Source organism: Malurus melanocephalus, unplaced genomic scaffold (genome assembly GCF_030028575.1).
Source record: "Malurus melanocephalus ecotype Western Australia unplaced genomic scaffold, MMel_1.1 scaffold_278, whole genome shotgun sequence".
NCBI lineage: Eukaryota > Metazoa > Chordata > Aves > Passeriformes > Maluridae > Malurus > Malurus melanocephalus.
In genome coordinates, this window is record NW_026623510.1 from 735,627 (window position 1) to 754,965 (window position 19,339).

The following is a 19,339-nucleotide window of genomic DNA, read 5'->3' on the forward strand; positions in this document are numbered from 1 at the left end:
AGATTCTAAAGTATAGCTCCTTCTCTAGGAGAAGGAAACACAAAACATTTCCAGAGGATCCCAGTGGAGGAAGGAGGGTGCCGAGACTCCTGGGTGAGAAGAAGACGACCACAGAATTRTGCGGAGAGGTGAAAGAGGCTTCTCATGGGCTGCCTACAGCCTGGAGCTGCCCTGCACAGGCAGAGCGGGATGGTGACCASAGGAGCGCTCCTTTGGACGAGGCGKATCCCGGCCGTGAAGCCTGCATTCCCCCGTGCAATCCCCGTTTSTCTAGCGCAGATGGGTTTAGGGACCGGGGCCGGCTCGGGGGTCAGTGTGTGCCCGGGCACAGCCGGCGGGAGGGAGCAGAGAGAGCAGAGGGAGCAGCGCTGGGGCGCTCCGGGCCGGGCCCGCCCATCCCGGCGGAAGCGGCCGTTGCCGGGGAGCGGCGGGGCCGGGCCGGGCTCTCGGCTACCGGCGGSTGGGCCCAGCCCAGCCCGGCCCGGCCGGGAGCGCTTCTCCGCGGCCTYCCTCGGTGAGTCCTCTCGGGGCAGCCCGCCGGGGCTCGGGGGCGGCGGGGAACCGGGCCGGGAAGCGCCGGGCCCGGGGCAGGGGCAGGGCCCGCGGGGGAGGCTGCGGGGCCCCGGCCGGCCCGGCCACCCCGTGCTGCTGGCAGAGCCCCCCGAACCGCTCTCCCCGGGCCAAGGGAGACAGGAAGGTCCCGCAGGGGTGTCCCGTCCCCGGTGGTGTTCGTTCCCCGGCGGTGTCCCGTCCCCGGTGGTGTCCGGTCCCCGGTGGTGTTCGTTCCCCGGCGGTGTCCCGTCCCCGGCCGTGCCCGCTGTCTCTCAGCGCGGTGCCGGCACTCAACACGTGTCCCCAGGCAGGGCTGGTGCCAGCTGGTTCCCGTGCCAGCCCGGCCGGAGGAGTTGGGGGCTGCCTCGCTAACTCCAGGCTCAGCACGGAGCTCGTCCTTACATGCGAGAGGAATCCCACGCGTTGAGATGGGGTCTCCGTGTCGTCATCTGCCCTTGCCCCGTAGAGAAGTCTGGGCTGCAGCTCTGTAACACCCACATCAGATTCTGTCCATCTTCGGCTCCTGCCCCAGCTCCTGCAGGACACACGTCTGGCTCCCTGGGCCGGCTATCCAGCCTGGCTTTATTCCTAAAGAACTATTGGTAGACACCAGCTCACAGAAAACATGTTCAACATGCTAATAGCAGTATTGCACTTGGCTGTAGCTGTCCCTCTGTTTTCAGAGAGACGAAAGAAAAATTGTTTTTTTGAGACTGGTGGGTGGTTAAGAGCTGGTGAGACCTGAGGAAACCTGTGTGGGGAATAGTATTGAAAAGAGAATATTAATCTCTTCTATAGCAGTCAGCAAGGAGAAGGCTTAGGCAGGGACAAAAACCACTGGGKAGTTTCACAGCACATTGACCTCAATTCCCGACCCCCAGTTCTTCAGGAGGAACGGTCACAGATCCAGGTATCTCACTGTTTTGGTGAAGCCTCGGGCATGGAAGTTATCCTGATGTGACTTTCCATTTCAGCTAAAACTGTTGAGGAAGGAATCAWACATACAGGACCAGCTGCACGGAGATTAGCCCTTTGATTTGCTGCAGATGACTTGCTCTGCTTATCACAGCTTATCACAACCGTGGGATGTTTTTTCCCATGGTTTTTGCGGAGATTGGCTCAYGAAGGCAAGAAGCTGGGCTGGCGTCAGCTCTGTGTGTGGTAGCAGCTTCCTGGCCAGGGATCCAGGCCCAGTGAAAATATTATCTGTGAGGAAAAGGTATTGCTTCACATCATATGCAGCGGTTTCAAGGCTGTGAAATACACCTGCCTGAGGCTTGTCTGTTCCCGTGTTTTGCAGTTGCCTTAACTACCATGCCAAAAACAGGCCACAAAAGGAAGCTGTGGTTCTTAHAGGCTCTGAAAGGGCTCAGTTCACCAGGGTTATAAGTACCATTTTTACCACTTGGTCAGCTGCAGCAGAGGTCACAGAGAGTCGAGTTAATGGTTATTAAACTTACAGATACTCTGTGAGGGAAAGAGGGCTGGAGCTGCATTGCTTGGCACCTAGGCCAGCACAAAGCCCTGGTTCTGCTGAAGAGAGCAGCCCTCTAGGGTGACTGAGCARTGCTGGAGTTGTTGGGTTACTCCAGCAACTGCCCTGTGTCTCCTGTAGCAGCACRGGGTGCCTGGGAGCTGTGACTCTCCTGGGGAGTCTGCAGGCTGGCAGGGTGGAAGAACAGAGAGCAGCTGCACACATACATCTGTTTGCCTGGACTCATTCAGAGTTTTGCAGAGTGTGCCTGTATCTCACAGCCTGTGAATGCAGAGATGGTGTCTGTGTGGTGGCAGCAGGTCGGGCACTGCTTAGGTTGATGTTTAGGTWTGTGATGTGATAGAGGAGATGCTTTCTGGGTGCTCAGGGCACTGCCAAGAGGACTGACCCTGTTCCCTTATCCCTCTACATCATGTTCATAAGTATGTGCACCCACTGTGTTTCCCTGGAGCTTGCTCCAGTGCTTCTCTGATCCCTCTCTGTAGGTAAAAGCTGGTTCCTTTTGGACAAAAGCAGAAAATGAGCTCAGTGAARGAAGTGGACTTGTTTGATGCAGGGGTGGTGAGTGGAATTGGCTCAGCACTGGACTGGTTGTGCTGCAAAGCTGTCCCAAGAAACGAAGCAACTGGGAATGGCAGCACAGGAGGTCACACATCCCCTTTTGGCAGGAGTGGGCCATGAGGGTCTCTCACTTGTGTCCCCCAGATAGGCCTGTGGYCAGCAGGAGCAGAGCAGCAGCTCTGAAGGCTGTACCAGTGGTTGGTAACTGAGGTTTGGCAGCTGCTTCCCKGGGCTGGGAGACTGCTGCTGGGGCATTTGTCCCTCAGGTACCTGCACAGGCCAGATGCTCCCTGGTGTAATGAGGTTGTCTGATCTTGCAGGATCCCAAGCCAGAGGTGATGTGACTTGCAAATCAGGGAGTGGGTGTCATTTGCAAATTCCCTGCAGCAGGGCAGGGTGCAGTTGGGATGTGAAGGTATAAAACCAGCCTTCCATCCCCCGCCTCCCATCACCTTGCCTTTCCTCCTTCAATCCCCCGCAATAATTGTCTGCTCTGTTRCAGGTCTTGATTTCAGCCTGTCATTTTGCGTGTAAATCACTGGGTTGGGACTCGAGTTCAGATCAAGATCAGATGTGCATTTCAAAGCCGGTAGCTCTTCTGGAGTGATCTCATGGTGAACGCTTGTTTTTTTTTTTTTTCTCTCTAGAATAAGAGAGCCTGTTCTGGCTTAGTAGGATCCACTATCAAGGAGATTAAATAATACCAAGCCAGCATCCTTTTATCTCTGGCTGAGAGTCTGTGCCTGCTTTTCAGAAATAGCTTTTCCAGAGCAGCTGGCTRCAGGCTGCACATGCATGCTGGTGTGCAGCAGTCAGCACTGCTTACATTGCCTCTGCTGTTGTGTCCAGGAGATGAATAACAGCATTTTGCTAATGGGTCTCATGTCAACAGGGGTGATTTAGCAAGGAAGACTGCAGTGCATTAGTTGCTATGACTCAGACTCGCTCATCCTTGCACTGATCGTTTATTGGTTTATAAATTAAACTGCAGATGCTGCGTCCCGTCAGTGCGGGCATGCCGAGGATCCTGAAAGGGGTTCTTCCCATCRAGTTGTCTCAGAAATGTTTAAATTACTGCCTCAGGAGTCAGGGAGTGCGGGTTGTAGCCCCAGCTCTTGCAGCATTGACTCCAGCCGAGCTGTCCTGGCGCCTGTCAGAATTGTGGTGTGAGGCTCTTGTGGCATCTGCTGAGAGCTGGCCAGCAGTCTGTGCCTGCTGGTGTGGCATCCTGCATCCTTGTGTTCTGAGCAGGGAGAAAAGTCCCTCAGGTTTCTTGGAGGCATAAAAATGCTGTCCAGGGGATCTTGGTGAACAGTGCAGGGAAATTGATGCTGGCTGCTCCTGTCCCTTCCTGCTGGAAGGGTCTGTGCTTCTGTCATGGGAGGCAACAGGGACCTGTGTGGGCCAGGGCAGGGACTTGTGGGTCTATGCTGCTTTGAAAAGTACCTGAGAAATGAAAAAAAAAAAAAAAAAGATGTTTTTCTAAGCAAATAACTTTGTTCTCCCCAAGACCTGAGAAACCATCTGGGCTCTTCCCCAGAAATCCGGTGTCTGCTCTTGCATGATCCTGTAGTGAAGTGTTTTGTCTTTTTGTGAAGTGTTTGTCCTTCTGAGAGTCAGCCCCAGCCTGTTTAGGGGTGGTGACAGCACCGGTGTGTTCACATGGAGGATATGGCCATGTGGGGCAGCAGCTTCAGCTTCCTCTGGMCAGGTTGTGTTTGGAGCCCAAGGTAGAAAATAATTCGGATCTCGGGCTAGTACCTGTCAGATGATGGCCACCTACCTTGTGTTTTCTGTTCACTCCTTCAGTGTCTGCATTAAATGTTTCCATGTGGCAGAACAAAGCCAGGAAAGATTTTTTTGTATCAAGGTACCAATATTATAGCAACTGTGGACATGTTCAGCACTGGTAAAAACACTGATTAGACCCACACTAGGGACAGTGCTGCTGGATCCCTTGTTTCACCTGCATGAAGTTCAATTTGGGGTGGTTTCTACCTGCAGGACATCTCTGTAGCTGTGGGTGAGCTCTCTAATGAAGGTCAGAAATTCCCTTATGCATATATCTATATAAATATATAAAATACAGCTTTTCAGTGGCTCTGAAAAGTGAGCTCTGCTCATTTCTGTTCTCAGTGCTGGTTGGTTTCTGTGGCAGAGTGACGTGTGGCAGGATGTGTGAAGGRCCATCCAGGATTTCTGGACCTATTCCTCCAGACCCAACACTGTTTCCAGAGTATTACAATCACCCTTTCTCAGGTGAGTCTGTGGTGCTTGTTACAGATCTGGGGGTTTGTGCTTTTGTGTGAACAGCTTGATGTCCTTATCCCTTGGTGTGCTTGACAGTCTCTATTCACACTGATGAAGGTGCTTCTGATGGTGATCCTAAAGTGGTCTGTACTGGCTGAAAGATGGGAAAGCATAAGGGTATCTTTATATTGTGGGCTGTGGGAAGGGAAAAAACTGAGGTAAGAAAACTGAGGTAAGATAATTTCCTGACAGAGTTCTCCTTTTTCTTTCTCTGCAGCTCGAGGGAGGCTGGAAGGAAATGCTCAGAAGCTGTATTTGACCTCTGGCCCCCTGGACCCAGTTCCCAAGCCACACTYTGCTTTGGGCAGTGCCCGCCAGGCCCAGGCAGCCCCTCGCATTCGCCCCAGTGGAAGGGATTTCCTGGAGAAGGGACAGAAAGGGACACTCAGCCTCTTGCTGCAGCTCGAAGGCATCTCCCTTGATGGGGGGCTGCCAGTCAAGAGTAAGTAGAGCCAAGTCACTGCTGGCCTGAGTTACCTTTGGGGCCAGGGGTGAAGCTTTGGGGATTTGGGGTGGATTGCCAGGATCTGCTGCCTGAGGAGAGCTTGAGCTGCACAGGGCTGGTCACCCCATCTCCAGCTTTTGGCCAGTGGAGTCACCTGTGCTGAGCCAGTGATGTTTTGGGCTCCCTGCCTCCAGTCTCAGGTTTAGAATGGGAAGAGGGACTTGTAAAAAGGTATAAAAAATTTGGACTTCTTTATAGTCAGGCTTATATATGAACTAAGTTAAACCATAATGTATTGAGGGCATTTAACATGGCAAGTTCCTTGCTGGTGAAGCCAGGCAGGATTTGGGAGGAGTGTCTGTGTACGTGGATATGAGAACATCGTTGCAAAAGATGTTCCCTTCTCCAGGGATATCACCAGTATACATTCAGAGGTCCGGGAAGGAGGTAAAGTTGAGCTCTGTGTGTTATTTTAATTCACTTCATGTGCTGGCATTGCCCTGAGCCTGGTGCCCGTGTGGTGGATGCCACTGCTGTGTCCAAGCAGGGGGTATTGGACGAGGGTCTGGTTGTGTCAGCTGAGATATTCCCTGTCTTGGGGAGCCCAAGGAAGGATAATTTTTGATTCAAAAACAATCCATAAAAACCCATCATTTATAATCTTGATTCTGTCCACTTGAATGTGGGACAATGGCTGACCCTGAAACCAGGAGCAGCACAAGTTCAAGGCTCTGCAGCTCTCCARCCCTCTCCACTTCAGAAACACCATGGGAACTGAACTGGGAATTGATCTTGCTCTTGAGAGATGCTGCATAGCTTGTCTGGCATAAACTGGGAGAGGTGGAGAGCAAGGGAATCTGTGAACACCATCAGCATGCACARCCTGTGCTGATGCTCATCTGGGCACAGAGTCACTCTGGGAATGTGCATCTGACATGGGCAGGATGCAGAGATGGTCTGGTCTGCAGGAAAAGGGAGAGCTTGCTGGCTCTCTGGGCTGTTGGACCAGCTTTGGAACAGCTGTGGGCTCTGGTGCCAGTGCTCCAAGAGCCTGCACCCCATGGCAGTGTCTGGGAGGTGAAGCTGTGTCTCCCCTTGCTGTGCAGGGAAAGAGGCCAAGGACTACGAGAAGGAAAATGTGAGGCGGATAAGGGAGATCCAGAAGAAGTGCAAAGAGAGGGAGCGAGCCCAAGAGCACAGCCAGCCCAAGCCTGTGAAAGCTCTGTGGAAGTCCCAGAAATATGAAAATGTGGAGTCAAAGGTGAAGGCCAAGCTGCAGGTTGGTACCTATGGAGCTCTTGAGCTCTCCAGCCTTGGGATGTGGCTCAGCCACGAGGGATGGTGGACAGTGGATACAGAGGAGTCCAGGACCCTGCAGGATCTGGGGGCACCTCAGTGCTGAGGCACAAGGGGCAGATGTGGCAGTGGGGCTGTGAGTGGTTTGGGGCAATAACCTCTGTCCTGCTTCCCCCTCGTAGCCATATTTCCTGCCAAGGGATGCTCCTGTCTGGCTTTTCTGYTTCCCTGTGTTTGGGGCAGTGCTTCTCTGTGCCCAAAGGCTGTGGCATTTTACCCCACAAATTGTGGTTTTCAGAGGTGGATCTGCAGGAGGCATTGAGCCTCAGTGCAGCTCTTCCCACCCTGTGGATACCCAGTGGGCAGTGTGTATCCACACATTCTTCTCCAGGTGATTGTCCTGGTGAATAACCACTGCCCAGTGAGGGCACACAGACATCTCCAGSCTCAGAGATCAGCACAGCCTGTCAGGGTGCTGAGATGGAGCCTGCAAGTTCCTCCTCATCTCTGAACTGCTTCCCTTTCATCTGTGGCCAGCTTTTGATGCTAAAACAATGTGTATTGATAACAACTGCAAAAATTGGCAAGATGATTCCCAAGCCAGTGGTTCCAAGTGCTGTGTCCCTTCTTCCTGGTGTGTCACCAACCTCTCTGATGTTTGTGACCCTTCCACACATGGGAGCAAACCCACGAGTGCTTCAAGARCACAAGCCTACGCTCTTGTTTGACAAATTAGAGGAAGATTGAGCTCATTCCTTCCTTTGTTTTGGGGGAAGGGGGTGGTCTCTGCGCAGGCAGTTTCTGCGTGGTGTGTTACTTGTGCTCTGTGTATTCCTCCAGAGAGGCCCTGGCACTGACTCACGATGCTTTAACTGTTGCTGAGGCTCTCCTGGAGCTGAGGTGTTCCCTGTGAAGGATCTCCATCTTCTGTGGAGCTGTTGCTGCTGCTCAGTTTCAGCTGATTCTGCTGGATGTTGATGACTAATGCAGAGTTTCTTTTCTCTCCTCTGTCCCTGAGGCTGTTAACTGCAGCAGTTGCCTTGGAAAGGGCTCTGGCAGTCCCAGTGCTCCCAGGGAGGGAGATGGGGTGCAGTGTGCTCTGTGCTCCTGGGGTCACAGACTCAACTTGGAGCCAACTGGTGGAGCTAAAGGCACTTCTCCTTAACCTACCATTCCCTGCTGAAACAAGGCTGATCATCTTTGGAGCATGAACAGTCTGAGCAGTGGTGAAGCCATCCCATACCCTGCTCCTTACACCAAACCCACCCATGTGGCTGCCCAGTCCCACCATCGGTCTGTAGGTCTGGCCAGGCAAGAGGGAATCTTCCCCAGGGAGCTGCAGTTCAGCTGAGTCCTTGGGCAGAGATTTGGGGCTGCCCTGTGCAGTTCCCATCCCTGCCAAGAGCAGAGCAGTGCCCTAGCTGCATTTATTGTAAGGTCACCCCTTGCCACAGTGACAACTTTCCATTTTCAGGGTTTGTTTGCAACAGGACAGTCTGAGATAATCCCAGACATCAACTACTGTCACCCTGCATCTTTGCTAACCACAGCCACTGAAGATGCCCCTCAGATGCAATTCCACCTTTACTCTCTGCTCCTTTTTCTTTCCAGAGTGATACAACCACAGATTTGAGGTGCTGAGCAGAGCAGCACAAGAACATCACCTCAGCAGGCAGCTTCGTGCCTGCCTGTTTGATCCAAATGTGTTCCTGCAGATTCCCCCCCATTTCATAGTGATCCTTTGCCAAGTTCAGTTGCCAGGTCCTGATCTGTCGCTGTCTGTGGCTTTTGCTGGCTGACTACAGATTGTCTTCCCCCAAGAACTTCTTCCAGCTCATGGCAAAAAGCGTGTGCTGTTGTGTGCTGGCTGGAAATGCATGGCTGAGCTCATGGTTGACCACCCAAATTTGGCTGGGAGGGTTTCTCTTTGCTCCAGCCTCCCTCCAATAGTGGATCTTCTTTTGCTTTTCCCAGGAGACCTCCCCAGCTCCAAATCCCGAGGCTGTGAATTTCCTGAGGGCGTATTCTCGCTGTGGCTCTGGGATCAAGCCATGCAGACCACCGTCCCCAAGGCCTGTCAGAGCAAAAGGAGCAGACACAGRGGCTCCACAGGGTGCTGAAACCAASGTGAGTTACACTTTAACTGCATCCATCCCAGGGATTTCTGGCACTCATCCATGGCTCCTGCCTTGAGCTCTTCGTGTGGTCTTCTAAAGTGTTGGGTCAGATGTGCTGCATGAGTGGGCAGATCTGTAAATACATGTTAAAAAATAAATGTTCCTGTCTGAAGGGAAGGAGCAGGGTTTTGGTCACTGGGATGCTGAGATGGGTGTTCAGGGATTGCTAATGCTGCCTTCTGACTTCATCCTCACTTGTAGTTAAAGAGATTATGAAGTTCCCTTTGGAAATTCCACCTCCTCATGCCAGCGATCTCAAATCTGCTCTTCCAAGCACTTTGCAGKAGGTCTTKGGGATTTGGAGGCTGTTCCCACTGYAATCAAAGAAACTGTGGCTTCTGGATGTTAGATAAAAATTTGGGAAATGGGTGTGTGTTTTAGTAAGGAGAATTAAATCATCATTAATAGTTAAACCTTTCAAGTAGTCTGTTTGGGAGGTCTTGAACAGCTCCATGAGTCATGTCCTTTTCCCTTGGCAAGTGTGAGGTTGTCAGTTTGTTGGTTCCTAAATGCCATGAATGACTTAATTAAACAGGACATGATCTCCAAAGGAGGAAAACCTTAAATGCAACACAGCCACCTTCTCCCCTGTTTTATCCAGCAGAGGAGCTGTGGTGGAGATGCTGTCTCTGGGGAAATGCCCCAAGGATCAGCAAAGTTCCTGCTCTGCCAGTTGCATTTCCCTTCCTCGTGAGGACCCAGCCTGTTTTTCCTCTGCCCTCAAAATGCACCAATAGGAGCCATGGGGACTATGTCAAGCTGGTTTTTTTACCATCCTTCTGGCTTTTAAGGCATATGGTCATCTTGGTGACCTTAAAGATGCCAGGTTTCAGCTTGGCTTTTGGTGCCTGCCTTCTCAAAACATGGCCATAGCTCCTGCCTGTGTACAGCTAAGACGGGCTGTGCCGAGGCTCTCCCTGTCCTGCTGTTACACAATTCAGCATCCTGTGTGGTGCCTCTTTGCTTTTCCCCTCGTGTGCACGTTCCCAGCCTGCCCTCCATGCCTTGCTCTCTGTTTCCCAGATGCAGGTGGAGGGCAGGAGCATTGACTTCATCAGGCACAACGCCTGCACCGCCAAGCGGGCCCCGCTGCGCCGCTCGCAGTCCCTGCAGGCGCTGGCAGAGCTGCTGGAGCAGAAGCACCGTGAGCAGGAGGAGTACAATGCCAAGCAGAAGGGCCACGTCCCCCAGTAGTATGTATGCCCCTGTCTGCTCCTGAGACTGTGCCAGCTTTGATTGCTTCTGCCCGGGGAGATGGGCCGTGCACAGAGGCAGCAGTGCAGTGTGCTGACCTGGGGAGTGAACGCTGTCCCTGCTGCTTTTTGATGGAACCAGCATCCCAGTGTGCCCAGTGTGGCAGGGCTCAGAGGGAGTTTTATCCCTGCCTCCCTTGCTTGCTGTTGTACAGTGGTGTTCACATGGGGATGCTCCATGTGCCTTGATAACTGTGCTCCTGCCCCTTTGGAAGCTTTGCTCCATGGGATGTGGCTTTGGTATTGAAAGGTCTGGTTTTGAGGAGGCAGAGAGCTCGCTCTGCCTCACAGGTGTTCATCCTGCCTTGGACCAGGAGTCTGAGGAACATCCAGCTAGTGCTGCGCACTTTGGGGTTCTGTGTGGAAAACAGTTCCTGGGTGACCCTATCGTAGGAATGACCATGATGCAGATCCTTTAACCCCATGACATCCCTGACCATGAGCTGCTCTGATTTCACTCTGCCACTGGCCCACAGATGGTGTGTCAAGGACTCAGTGAGCCAGAAACGAGGAGCAGCAGCCCTTGTCACCAAGGAGCACACGCTGGCCTGAGTGCATCTCCCCAGCTGCCCTTTGGTGCGTGTGGAGCACATTTGCTCATCTACACACGTGGGTTAAACKGTGAATCCCCCATGATGAGGGTGTGCCAGTGTGTGTGTCCCTGTGATCCCAGTGACACCGAGCCTGGCAGGGTTTGTAGGGTGCATTCCTGACCTCTCCCTGTGCTCCTGGGCCACCCCTCCTGCCAGATGTGCTGACCCCTGCTCTCCTTTGCCCTCCTGGCAGCCTGCTGGACAGGAAGGAGCTGTGGCGCAGGCAGATGGAGGAGCGGCTGCGGAACCTGCCAGACCCCGACACTCCTCCCGGTCACACCATGATGCCCGAGAGCCAGCGGCTGGACACCCTCRGCAGCCTGATGCAGAGTAAGAGGAAAGGAAACGGGGATTCCAGCTCAAAGAGGCGATCCTCGGCAGGATAAGGGAGAAGAGACATGGGGGCACAGATTCCTGCCACTTGGAGAGTTGCCTGGGTTAAGGCATATGTAGGCAGGATGTGAATTGTGTGCATGGAAAGAGCAATCGATGTCCTGCAGGATACAGGACTGGCTCTCTGGAGCAGATTTGTCTGAGGTTGCTATTGCTCCTAAAATGTAGAAAGATTTTGGTTGGAAGGGACCTTCAGAGGTCTCTCTTCAATCCATGGTTCTTCAAAGCTGGAGCAGGTCCCTCGGGGCCTCATCCAACTAAGCTTTGAAAGGGATTCTAGGATCCTGTTCCAGTGCTGCCATCATATTCATGGTAAAAGCACTAGAAAAAGGATGGATTTCTTTGCTCTTCAACTTACACAACTTGTTTTTTTCTCTTTTCACAGGCCAGGAGCAGCTGATAAAGGACCTGGTTCTGCTGCCAATGCGGGGAGACAGCCTCAAGTTGCAGAAGAGGCGGGTAGAGCTCGAGAGGAAGCTCTCCCAGATAGAAGAAGCAATCAAAATTTTCTCAAGGCCCAAGGTTTTCATCAAGCTGGACTCCTGAGCTGGGGCTGGGTGTGCTGTGCTGCTCTGCCTGGACATCCTTCGTTGCTGGGCAGGAACGGATGTCACTGTGGGAGAGAAGGAGAGGAAGCAGAGTTCCAGATCTTGGACCCATGCAGCTGGCATCTCTTTCTCACCTTTCAGTGCTGTGTCTTGTCCACAGAAAAGGGAGGGAGATGCCCTAATAAAGGGCCCTGCTCAGTGGKCTTGAGAGCAGTTGTCTGTGCTGCTTGGGTTCTTACAGAGAGCAGCTCTCTGCTCTGGATTTGTGGCATCACCTCTTATTTTCCCTTTTTTCTTACTTCTAGAAATCGGTAGGAGGTATCTTGTGCTGCTCCCTGTAATATTTCTTGTCACCCTCTTTCTCCTGAGCTGGACCATGTTCATGGCTGATCCTGAGCACCTGAGGGCTCAGGGGACAGCTTGGGGACAAGGATGAAGCACAGAGCTCAATGTTTTCTGCCCAGGGAAGGGCTGGGCTGTCAGGGAGGTCTGGTGAGATGTTTGGAAGAAGCCTGTGTAGTCTGTGGGGCAGGAGATGTTCCAATAAAGCATCATTTCCATCTTGCAGTGCATGTGCAGCTCACAGTGGGCCCAGCAGGGCCTGAGGGGTGGTGTGGGCAGCAGGAACCAGCAGCACCAGCACGGGGCAGACAGGGGCTGGGTGCTGGGACTCTGGTTCACTCTGGTGAACGTGGAGTGGAGATGTGCACAATCCTGCTGGATCTCCATCCACATGTTGGCAGGACAGGTGCCATCCTGGAGGTGAGCTTGCTGCTTCCTTACCTTCAGATGCCAYGCAGAGATACCTGTGCAGACCTTTGCAGGGATCCTGCTGCATGAAGCAAAGGAAAATTTAAGCTGTAAGGGATCATTGGAAGGTTTGGTGCATCTCCTGCTCAGTGGAGACACAGTGCTGCAGCTTGGAGCCATATCCAGCTGAATTAGGGGAATCTCCAAGGATGGAGTTGTCCCGATTACCTTGGCTGGGGCTGTTTCCAGACAGTGCTGCCCTCAGGGGGAACCCTTCTTCCCCTGACATCCCATCAAGTTTTCCCTTATTGCAGCTTGTGCCATTGCTCTGTCTCCTTTTGCTACACAGGGTGGGGATACTGTGCATGGATCCCCCAAGCAGCTGCCTKATTGCAGGGCTTGCTCCATCCTCGGCAGGATTTTGTGGGGTGGGGATGTTGTGAAGTGTTCCAGCCCTGCCTGTGCCACCTGGCACACTGCAGTGCCCTGGGATGCCAGGCTGACGCTGCTGCCAAGGACCAGGGAAACTTTTGGCACTCGAGAAGTGGAGGAGGTGAGATGCCAGCTGGGAAATCACCTCATGTGCCCCTGGGGCCACCTCAGGGCAAACCCCACAGCCAGGCTKAGCCGGCTGGACGAGAGTGACTGGGGGCATGGGCACAGCCCCAAACAWGCCTGGGCTAACCAGCCCTGCTGCCAGATCTGCTCTCTGGTCTGTCTGGGCCCTGGCTGTGTGCCATGAGTGTCCTTAGCCCTCGCTGCTGTCCCTGCCTGAGGCTCTGGATGGAGAGTTGGAGCTGGCTTTTCAGACCCTGAGAGCTGCAGGTCTTCCTGCTCACCAGTCCCACCACATGCCCTTAGCAGCAGGCCACTGAGAGGTCCCTGGGTTTATAAAGCCCTTGACAAAACAGGCAGGAGAGCAAACACAGCCAGGCCCTCGGTGCTGATCCAGCCCTGCTGCTCCTGTGTGGCTGCTGGTGGGATTTTGGGTACAGCAGCACAGGGAGCTGCCTGTGCTTTGGTTCTTGGGGATCAGCAAAGACATTGGGACACAGCTCCCCCTTTCCAGCAGAGGTGACCAGCTCTGAGCTGGCTGTGGTGTGCACTGCAGTACCTGTGCTTGGACACCCCTGCCCTGAGCTCAGGGCTGCAGGAGGATGGGGCTGCATCATTCCCAGCAGCATTTGCAGGGCTGAGTGACAGTCAAGGTGCTGCTGCCACACCGGTGTCCCCTGCGCTGGTGAGAGCACTGCAGTGGGGACAAGGTGGGAATGGGGGGGCTGAGCAAGGCTCATTGCATCAGACCACACCAAAGCTTCCTGAACATGTGCCATGGGCAGGCACGATGGGTCTCGGTGGGGTCACCCAGCACAGCACCAAAGCCACAAGGTGCACCAAGGTCACTGCTCCCAGGCTCTGCCTTACGTGCACAGGGCTGGGGTACCAACCCGCTGTGCCCTTCCTCCCAGTGGTGACACGAACCAGGGACAAGCACGGCGCTTTCTAGAAAAGGTTTTACTGTCCATTGCAATATATTAATGATGCATATTTCAATAAAACAATTAAAAACCCCCGCTTGCTTGGAAGGGGAGGCAAGGGGGCTCACAGGGGCAGTGCCCGGCTCGAGTGGGCGCCGCAGTGGGGCTCCCGGGGTTGCRGGGGGTGGGAGAGGGCAGTGGGCAGCCCCTCTCCACCCCTGCCCGCCGGCCGCATCATCACCCCCGTGTCCACATCCAGCTCGGATGAGAAACCCAGAAACCCAGCTGGCCACCGAGTGGCACCGACCCCCTCAGCTATAGGGTGAGGAGGGTGCCATCCTCCCGTCCGCTGCCCCGGCCCGGGCTGCCATCGTGGCTGCCCAGGGACTGCAGGGAGCCCCGCGAGCTGTGTGGGGACAGGCTCCTCCGGAGGGGTCCGTCCACAGGACCCCCGTTGGGGCAGCCCCCGGGGATGTAGTGGGACGCGCTGTCGCTCTCGATGACCAGGTCRCCCTCCTCGTCGCTCTCGGCCGTGCTGTAGTTGCTCAGGTACTGTGAGGCCGGGCTGGGGGTCTGTTGGCTGGGGGTGCTGTCCGTGGACATGCCGGAGCTGCCCGAGGCCTTGCTGCTGCGGATGACGTTGTTGCGCTGGTTGGCCGGCTTGACCGTGATGATGAGGTTGTGGCTGTTGGCCACCATCATGTCCGTCACTTGGTCCAGGGACTTGCCGGCCACRTCGATGCCGTTCACCTCCAGGATCTCGTCGCTCACCGCCAGCAGCCCCGTGCTCTCGGCCAAGCCGCCCTTCACCAGGCGGGAGATGAAGATGCCGGGCACCTTCTCGACGCCCTGCGGGGCCACGCGCACGCTGACGCCGTCGCGGATGTAGAAGCCCAGCGGTTTGTCGGAGCCGTGCTTGTGCAGCCGCACGCGCCGGTGCGTCTCGGGCAGGATGTCCACGTCGATGATGGAGGAGATCTGGCGGAAGTCCTGGGGCATCCCGATGAGGAGGTGAGGCTTGGCCCTGTAGTGTGCTGGGCGCAGCAGCCCCTTCTTCTTCCTCTGCAAGGAGTTGGAGGCAAAGACGCTGGCRTCGGACTCGGCTGCAGGGAGCAAGGGAGGACACAGGTCAGGCACGGCAGCTGCTGGGGATGCAAATGCGTATCCTGGGCCCCAGGGGTTGGGGCAGTGGTCAGGAGAAGGGCTCTGCTCACAGGTCTCACCGGCTTTTCCTCCCCAGATCATCAGCCTGGCTTTCCCTGCAGCCTGTCTCCGCTGGGGCCCATCTCCTGGGATTACCCAGCGTACACAGGCACACAGGCCAGGATTAGTGGGATCGAGGCAGTGATTCAGCCTTAATCACACTTTAAGCCAAACTCTGCAGTTTAACACTAGAGCTGCCAGCCCTGATGGCCTGGGAGCTGCAGCCATGCCCCAATTTGGATTTTGGGAGAGAGGACCCCCCTCATGAGTGTGCTGTCGTGGCAGCCAACTCCTTTAGGGTGAGTCCAACCCCAGGAGACAGCGCTAGAGTTCCCTGCCCCACTAGAGCAGGGCTGTTGCTGGCATGGGCTGGTCATGGTCATCACTGTGTCCTACAGAACTCTGCCATCCCCAAGGACAGAGACTCCCCACCTCCTGGAAATTCATCCCAGGGCTGCAGCATCCTCAGGGCCCCTGAATATCTCAGACTGTGATTTGCATCAGYGTCTCTTATTCCACCATCAGGCACCGTGACACAGAGTTTGACTCTCTCCTTCTGGACTGTGCCCTGGGGCTGTTCCRTGGGGCCCAGCTCTGACCCATCACCTTTGCCCTCCTCCACCAGGTGCTGGGTTCCATCCCGTGGTTCCTCTCTGGTTTCTCCCCATCTCTTTCTGTGGGGAGCCTAGATCTGGATGCTGCGTGATCAGCACATTCCTCACTGTGTCCCCCACCAGCATCTGGACCCTGCTGCAGCTGCAGAGCTGCTGGGGATGTCCCCAAGCCCAGGGGACATGGGATTTCTCCCTAGCCAAGCCAGCCTGACAGGGCTCCTGGATTATAAATATCTCCCTGCACACACAGCCTTGGCATATTTTTAGCTCGGGGAAGGGCGGCGGAGGCTTTCCCACAGCTATTTCAGCTCACAGCTCCTCTCCAAGGGGCGCAGAGTGGCTGGGCCAGACAGCTCCAGCACCCCAAGGATGAGCCCGATGRTGGCCCTGGCAATGTCCCACACTTTTCCCTGCAGTTCCCATGAGCCTTGGGCCAGCCAAGGAGGGACAATGCCTTTGTCCCAGCCAGACTGCCCCGCAGGGATGGCTTCACTCCACAGGGTGATGGCACAGAGGGGAGCCCAGCTGCACCTTTGCTTTTTGCCYTGCTGTGGCAGGACTGGCTGCTGTGGAGCCCACTGACAGGAGCACACCYGTGTGTGTGCACAGCTCCCTGCACCCAGCGGTGTGAGAGGCTCTGCAGCCACATTCCTCAGCGACCCAGACCGGTTCAACGACAGCCCAGCCTTGGGATGACCTGGATCCATTYTAAATTAGCTGTGATTCACCCAGGACTTGCTCCTGGCCTCTCTGCACACCTCCCCGTGGTGCTGCTGGCCCTGTGGCCCCTCTCCCGTGGGCACATTTAGGTGCAGGGGCTCCCTGGTGCTGCCTGCTCACCTTTATCACGCGGCCCATGGAGCCAGGCTGTGCCTGCTCCCTCTCCACACTGTGCTGTCTCGGCACAGTCAGCTGTGGGCCCTCRCAGGCTTTTCCAGCAGCAGACAGCGTGGCTCTTGGGAGCAGGAGCAATGCTCCCACAGCAGCCCCGGCACACCCACCCCTGCACCAGCTCTCCGTGTCACAGCCTGGTCCGAGCATTGGGCCAGGAACAGGGRAGGGTTTAGTGCTGGCAGTGACAGCCCCTGAGCACACCACGGGCTCCAGCAGCCTGGGTCACTGCTGCCGGCCCCCACACCACGTGGCCACAGAAGAAACACGTGTCCAGGGCATCCCATACCACCCTGATGCAAAAGCCCAGGAAAAACTGGCAGAGCAGCCAGGGCTGGCCACTGGCATCACCCCTTGCCTGGAGACTTCATGCTGCAAACATGAGCTGGAAACACAGACTCGCTCTGGGTGCTGTGCTGGGAAAACTGTGGCTCTGGGTCAGGTTCTGGCTCTGTGAACTGCTGACTGATGATGCTATGAAAGAGAAAACCTTGGTGCTACTAAACTGAGTGAAAGGGGATGGGCTTGTTTTCCCTGCAAAGAGGAGAAATCCTCAGAGTGTTTGTGACTTGGAGGCTTTCATCCTCACCAAGATGCTGCTATCAGGTGTACCTGTGCAAGAAAGTGGCTCCCTGGGAATATGCCACTAAGGCCAGGGCAATCCCCTGCACTGCCAGGGGAGAACCGAGCCTCTTCCCTACACCAAAAATACAGCGGTGCCCAGCACCCTGAGAGCTCTGCCAAAATGATGGCTGTTGCCTCCTCAGGGCAGGGAGCTGGATGGGGTTGCTGGCACAGCACTCACAGCAGTAACACGGGTGTTATCTGGGAGCCCACACAAGCTTGGCTGGAAAACACGACTTCAAAGGGGTGAATTGCAAGGATCTGCCTTCGCTCACCGGGTCACAAGGGGCTGGGCTGGGGCAGGTGCCCCTCTGGGGAGAATCCCTGTGTGTRCCACAGCCCTGGCAGGGCTCTGGGAGCTTCCCAGTGCCACCATCTCTGTATCCATCCACCAAAGCAGTGGCTGGAGGGTATGTGACCAGCCATGCCCCCACTGGCACAATCCAAAGGTGGAACCAGCAGAACTGCAGGATGTGGCTCATCATTCTTAATAGGACGGATCCAGTGCCCTGCTTACCCTTCTTCTGGATGATGACCCTGAGGAGGGGGTTGGCAGAGGACAGGGCTTTGTGGTAGTTGTCATCGTTGTTGATGGGCAGGAGGTCGCCGTGGATGTCCGTGTAGCCCAGGAGCACGTCCACCCGCGGGATCTGGTGCACTGTCTGCAGCAGCTGGTAGAAATCCTGGAAGCTRCCGGCGCTGGAGCGTTTCATGGCAAAGCGGCGAAATTCAGCGTCGAACTGCAGAGGATGAAGAAGAGGAGGAAAGAGGGTGACTTTGGGCAGGGCTGGCTCCGGCTGGCAGGACAAATACAGGCAGAGCACCACAGAGAGCTGCCCCAGGGCACGCAGAGCTTTGGTGCTGACAGCTCGGGAACCCGGCAGCACCGAAGCAGCAGCGCCAGTCAGGAAGAGCCCGTCCCAAAAACAAAGTAAAAGGAACGAAGCTGTTTGCCTGCCCGAACACTGCAGTGATGGGGCAGAGAGATGGCCCGCGGCAGAGGAAGGACCCTCTGGCCGTACCAGCAGCCGTGGCAGGCTCCGTGCTGCCGGGAGGCCCTTCCCTGCGACACGGGCGCTGCCGTAGCACCTGGTGAGCAACAGCGCTAATTAATGCCTCCTTCCGTCACGACCAAGGGGAAGCCAATTATGAACAGGCTGAGGAACACTGCGAGGATCGCGCTGCCCGCGGGTGTCACACCCCGGCTGTCGGGGCAGGCGGTGGCCACCACGTCCTGGGAAGGAGGGCACCCTGCACCCTGCCGGGGGTCCGGGCAGGCACTGGCACAGCTGGGCGAGCGCACAGCTGGATAAGGGTGCAGAAAGGGAGTGCACACATTTGGGTGAGCACAGGGATGGGTGGGTGGGCACAGGTGGAAAATGGTGACTATCTGGGTGAGGGCACACATCTGGGCAAGGGTGTGCCAGGTGAGCGCATATCTGGATGAGAAACACGTCTGAGGGAGACCGCATCTGGGCGAGTGCACAGTCATGCAGGTGTGCACATCTGGATGCCCGACAGGGGCTCGTCCCTTGTTGGGGGTGCACATCTGGGTGATGGTATAGCCAGGGATGCGCATGCTTTGGCGAGCACGCACATCTGGGTGACCGCACATCTGGGCGAGATGTGTCCCCGGAGTGACCGCACGCCCAGCTCACCCGCAGCGGCGGGGCCACTCCGCACACCGGGGCTGYCGGCACGGCGCACCGGCGCCCTGCGCATCTGCCGAGCGCTCYGCCGCGGCGTTCCCACGGCCGCGCCGAGCGAGCCCGCGGCCCGGTAGAGCCCACGGTGGCGGGACGCCGCGGCCGCCGGGCCGGGCTGGGCTCGGGGAGGCTCCGGGCAGCGCTGCCGCAGCGCAGGGGAGAACAGAACCCGCACGGCCTGGCTCCCGCGCCGCTCCCCGGTGCGCGGTGCCACCCCACGTGTGCTGCCCGACGCGGGGGCGACGCGCTCGGTCGTGACCCGGCGGAATCGGCACCGGCATCGGCATCGGCATCACCGGCCCCGTCCCCGGCGGGCGCTTACCTTGCTCTTGACCTCGATGACGGGCTCGGCGGAGCGCGCCGGCGTGCGGTGGTGCTTGGCCATGGTGCGGGCCGGGCCGGGCCGCGGGGCCGCGCCGCCACCGCCGCTCCCGCGGCCACGGGGGATTT

The 19,339-nt window shown here is 56.2% G+C and overlaps 2 protein-coding genes across 2 annotated transcripts; one reads left to right on the forward strand and one right to left on the reverse strand.

Annotated features, from left to right (window-relative positions):
* Window positions 1–385: 385 nt before the first annotated feature.
* Window positions 386–12,576, forward strand: ENKD1 (enkurin domain containing 1). The gene is made up of 8 exons (XM_057376378.1): window positions 386–514; window positions 4,745–4,867; window positions 5,136–5,360; window positions 6,470–6,642; window positions 8,634–8,786; window positions 9,860–10,029; window positions 10,876–11,012; window positions 11,461–12,576. The coding sequence occupies exons 2-8, from the start codon at window positions 4,783–4,785 to the stop codon at window positions 11,619–11,621; spliced, it is 1,104 nt and encodes a 367-aa protein (XP_057232361.1). The 5' UTR covers window positions 386–514; window positions 4,745–4,782; the 3' UTR covers window positions 11,622–12,576.
* A 1,295-nt stretch (window positions 12,577–13,871) lies between these two features.
* PARD6A (par-6 family cell polarity regulator alpha) lies at window positions 13,872–19,339 on the reverse strand. Its single transcript, XM_057376359.1, has 3 exons — window positions 19,212–19,339; window positions 17,701–17,923; window positions 13,872–14,954 (listed from the first exon to the last, which is right to left on the reverse strand). The coding sequence occupies exons 1-3, from the start codon at window positions 19,272–19,274 to the stop codon at window positions 14,167–14,169; spliced, it is 1,074 nt and encodes a 357-aa protein (XP_057232342.1). The 5' UTR covers window positions 19,275–19,339; the 3' UTR covers window positions 13,872–14,166.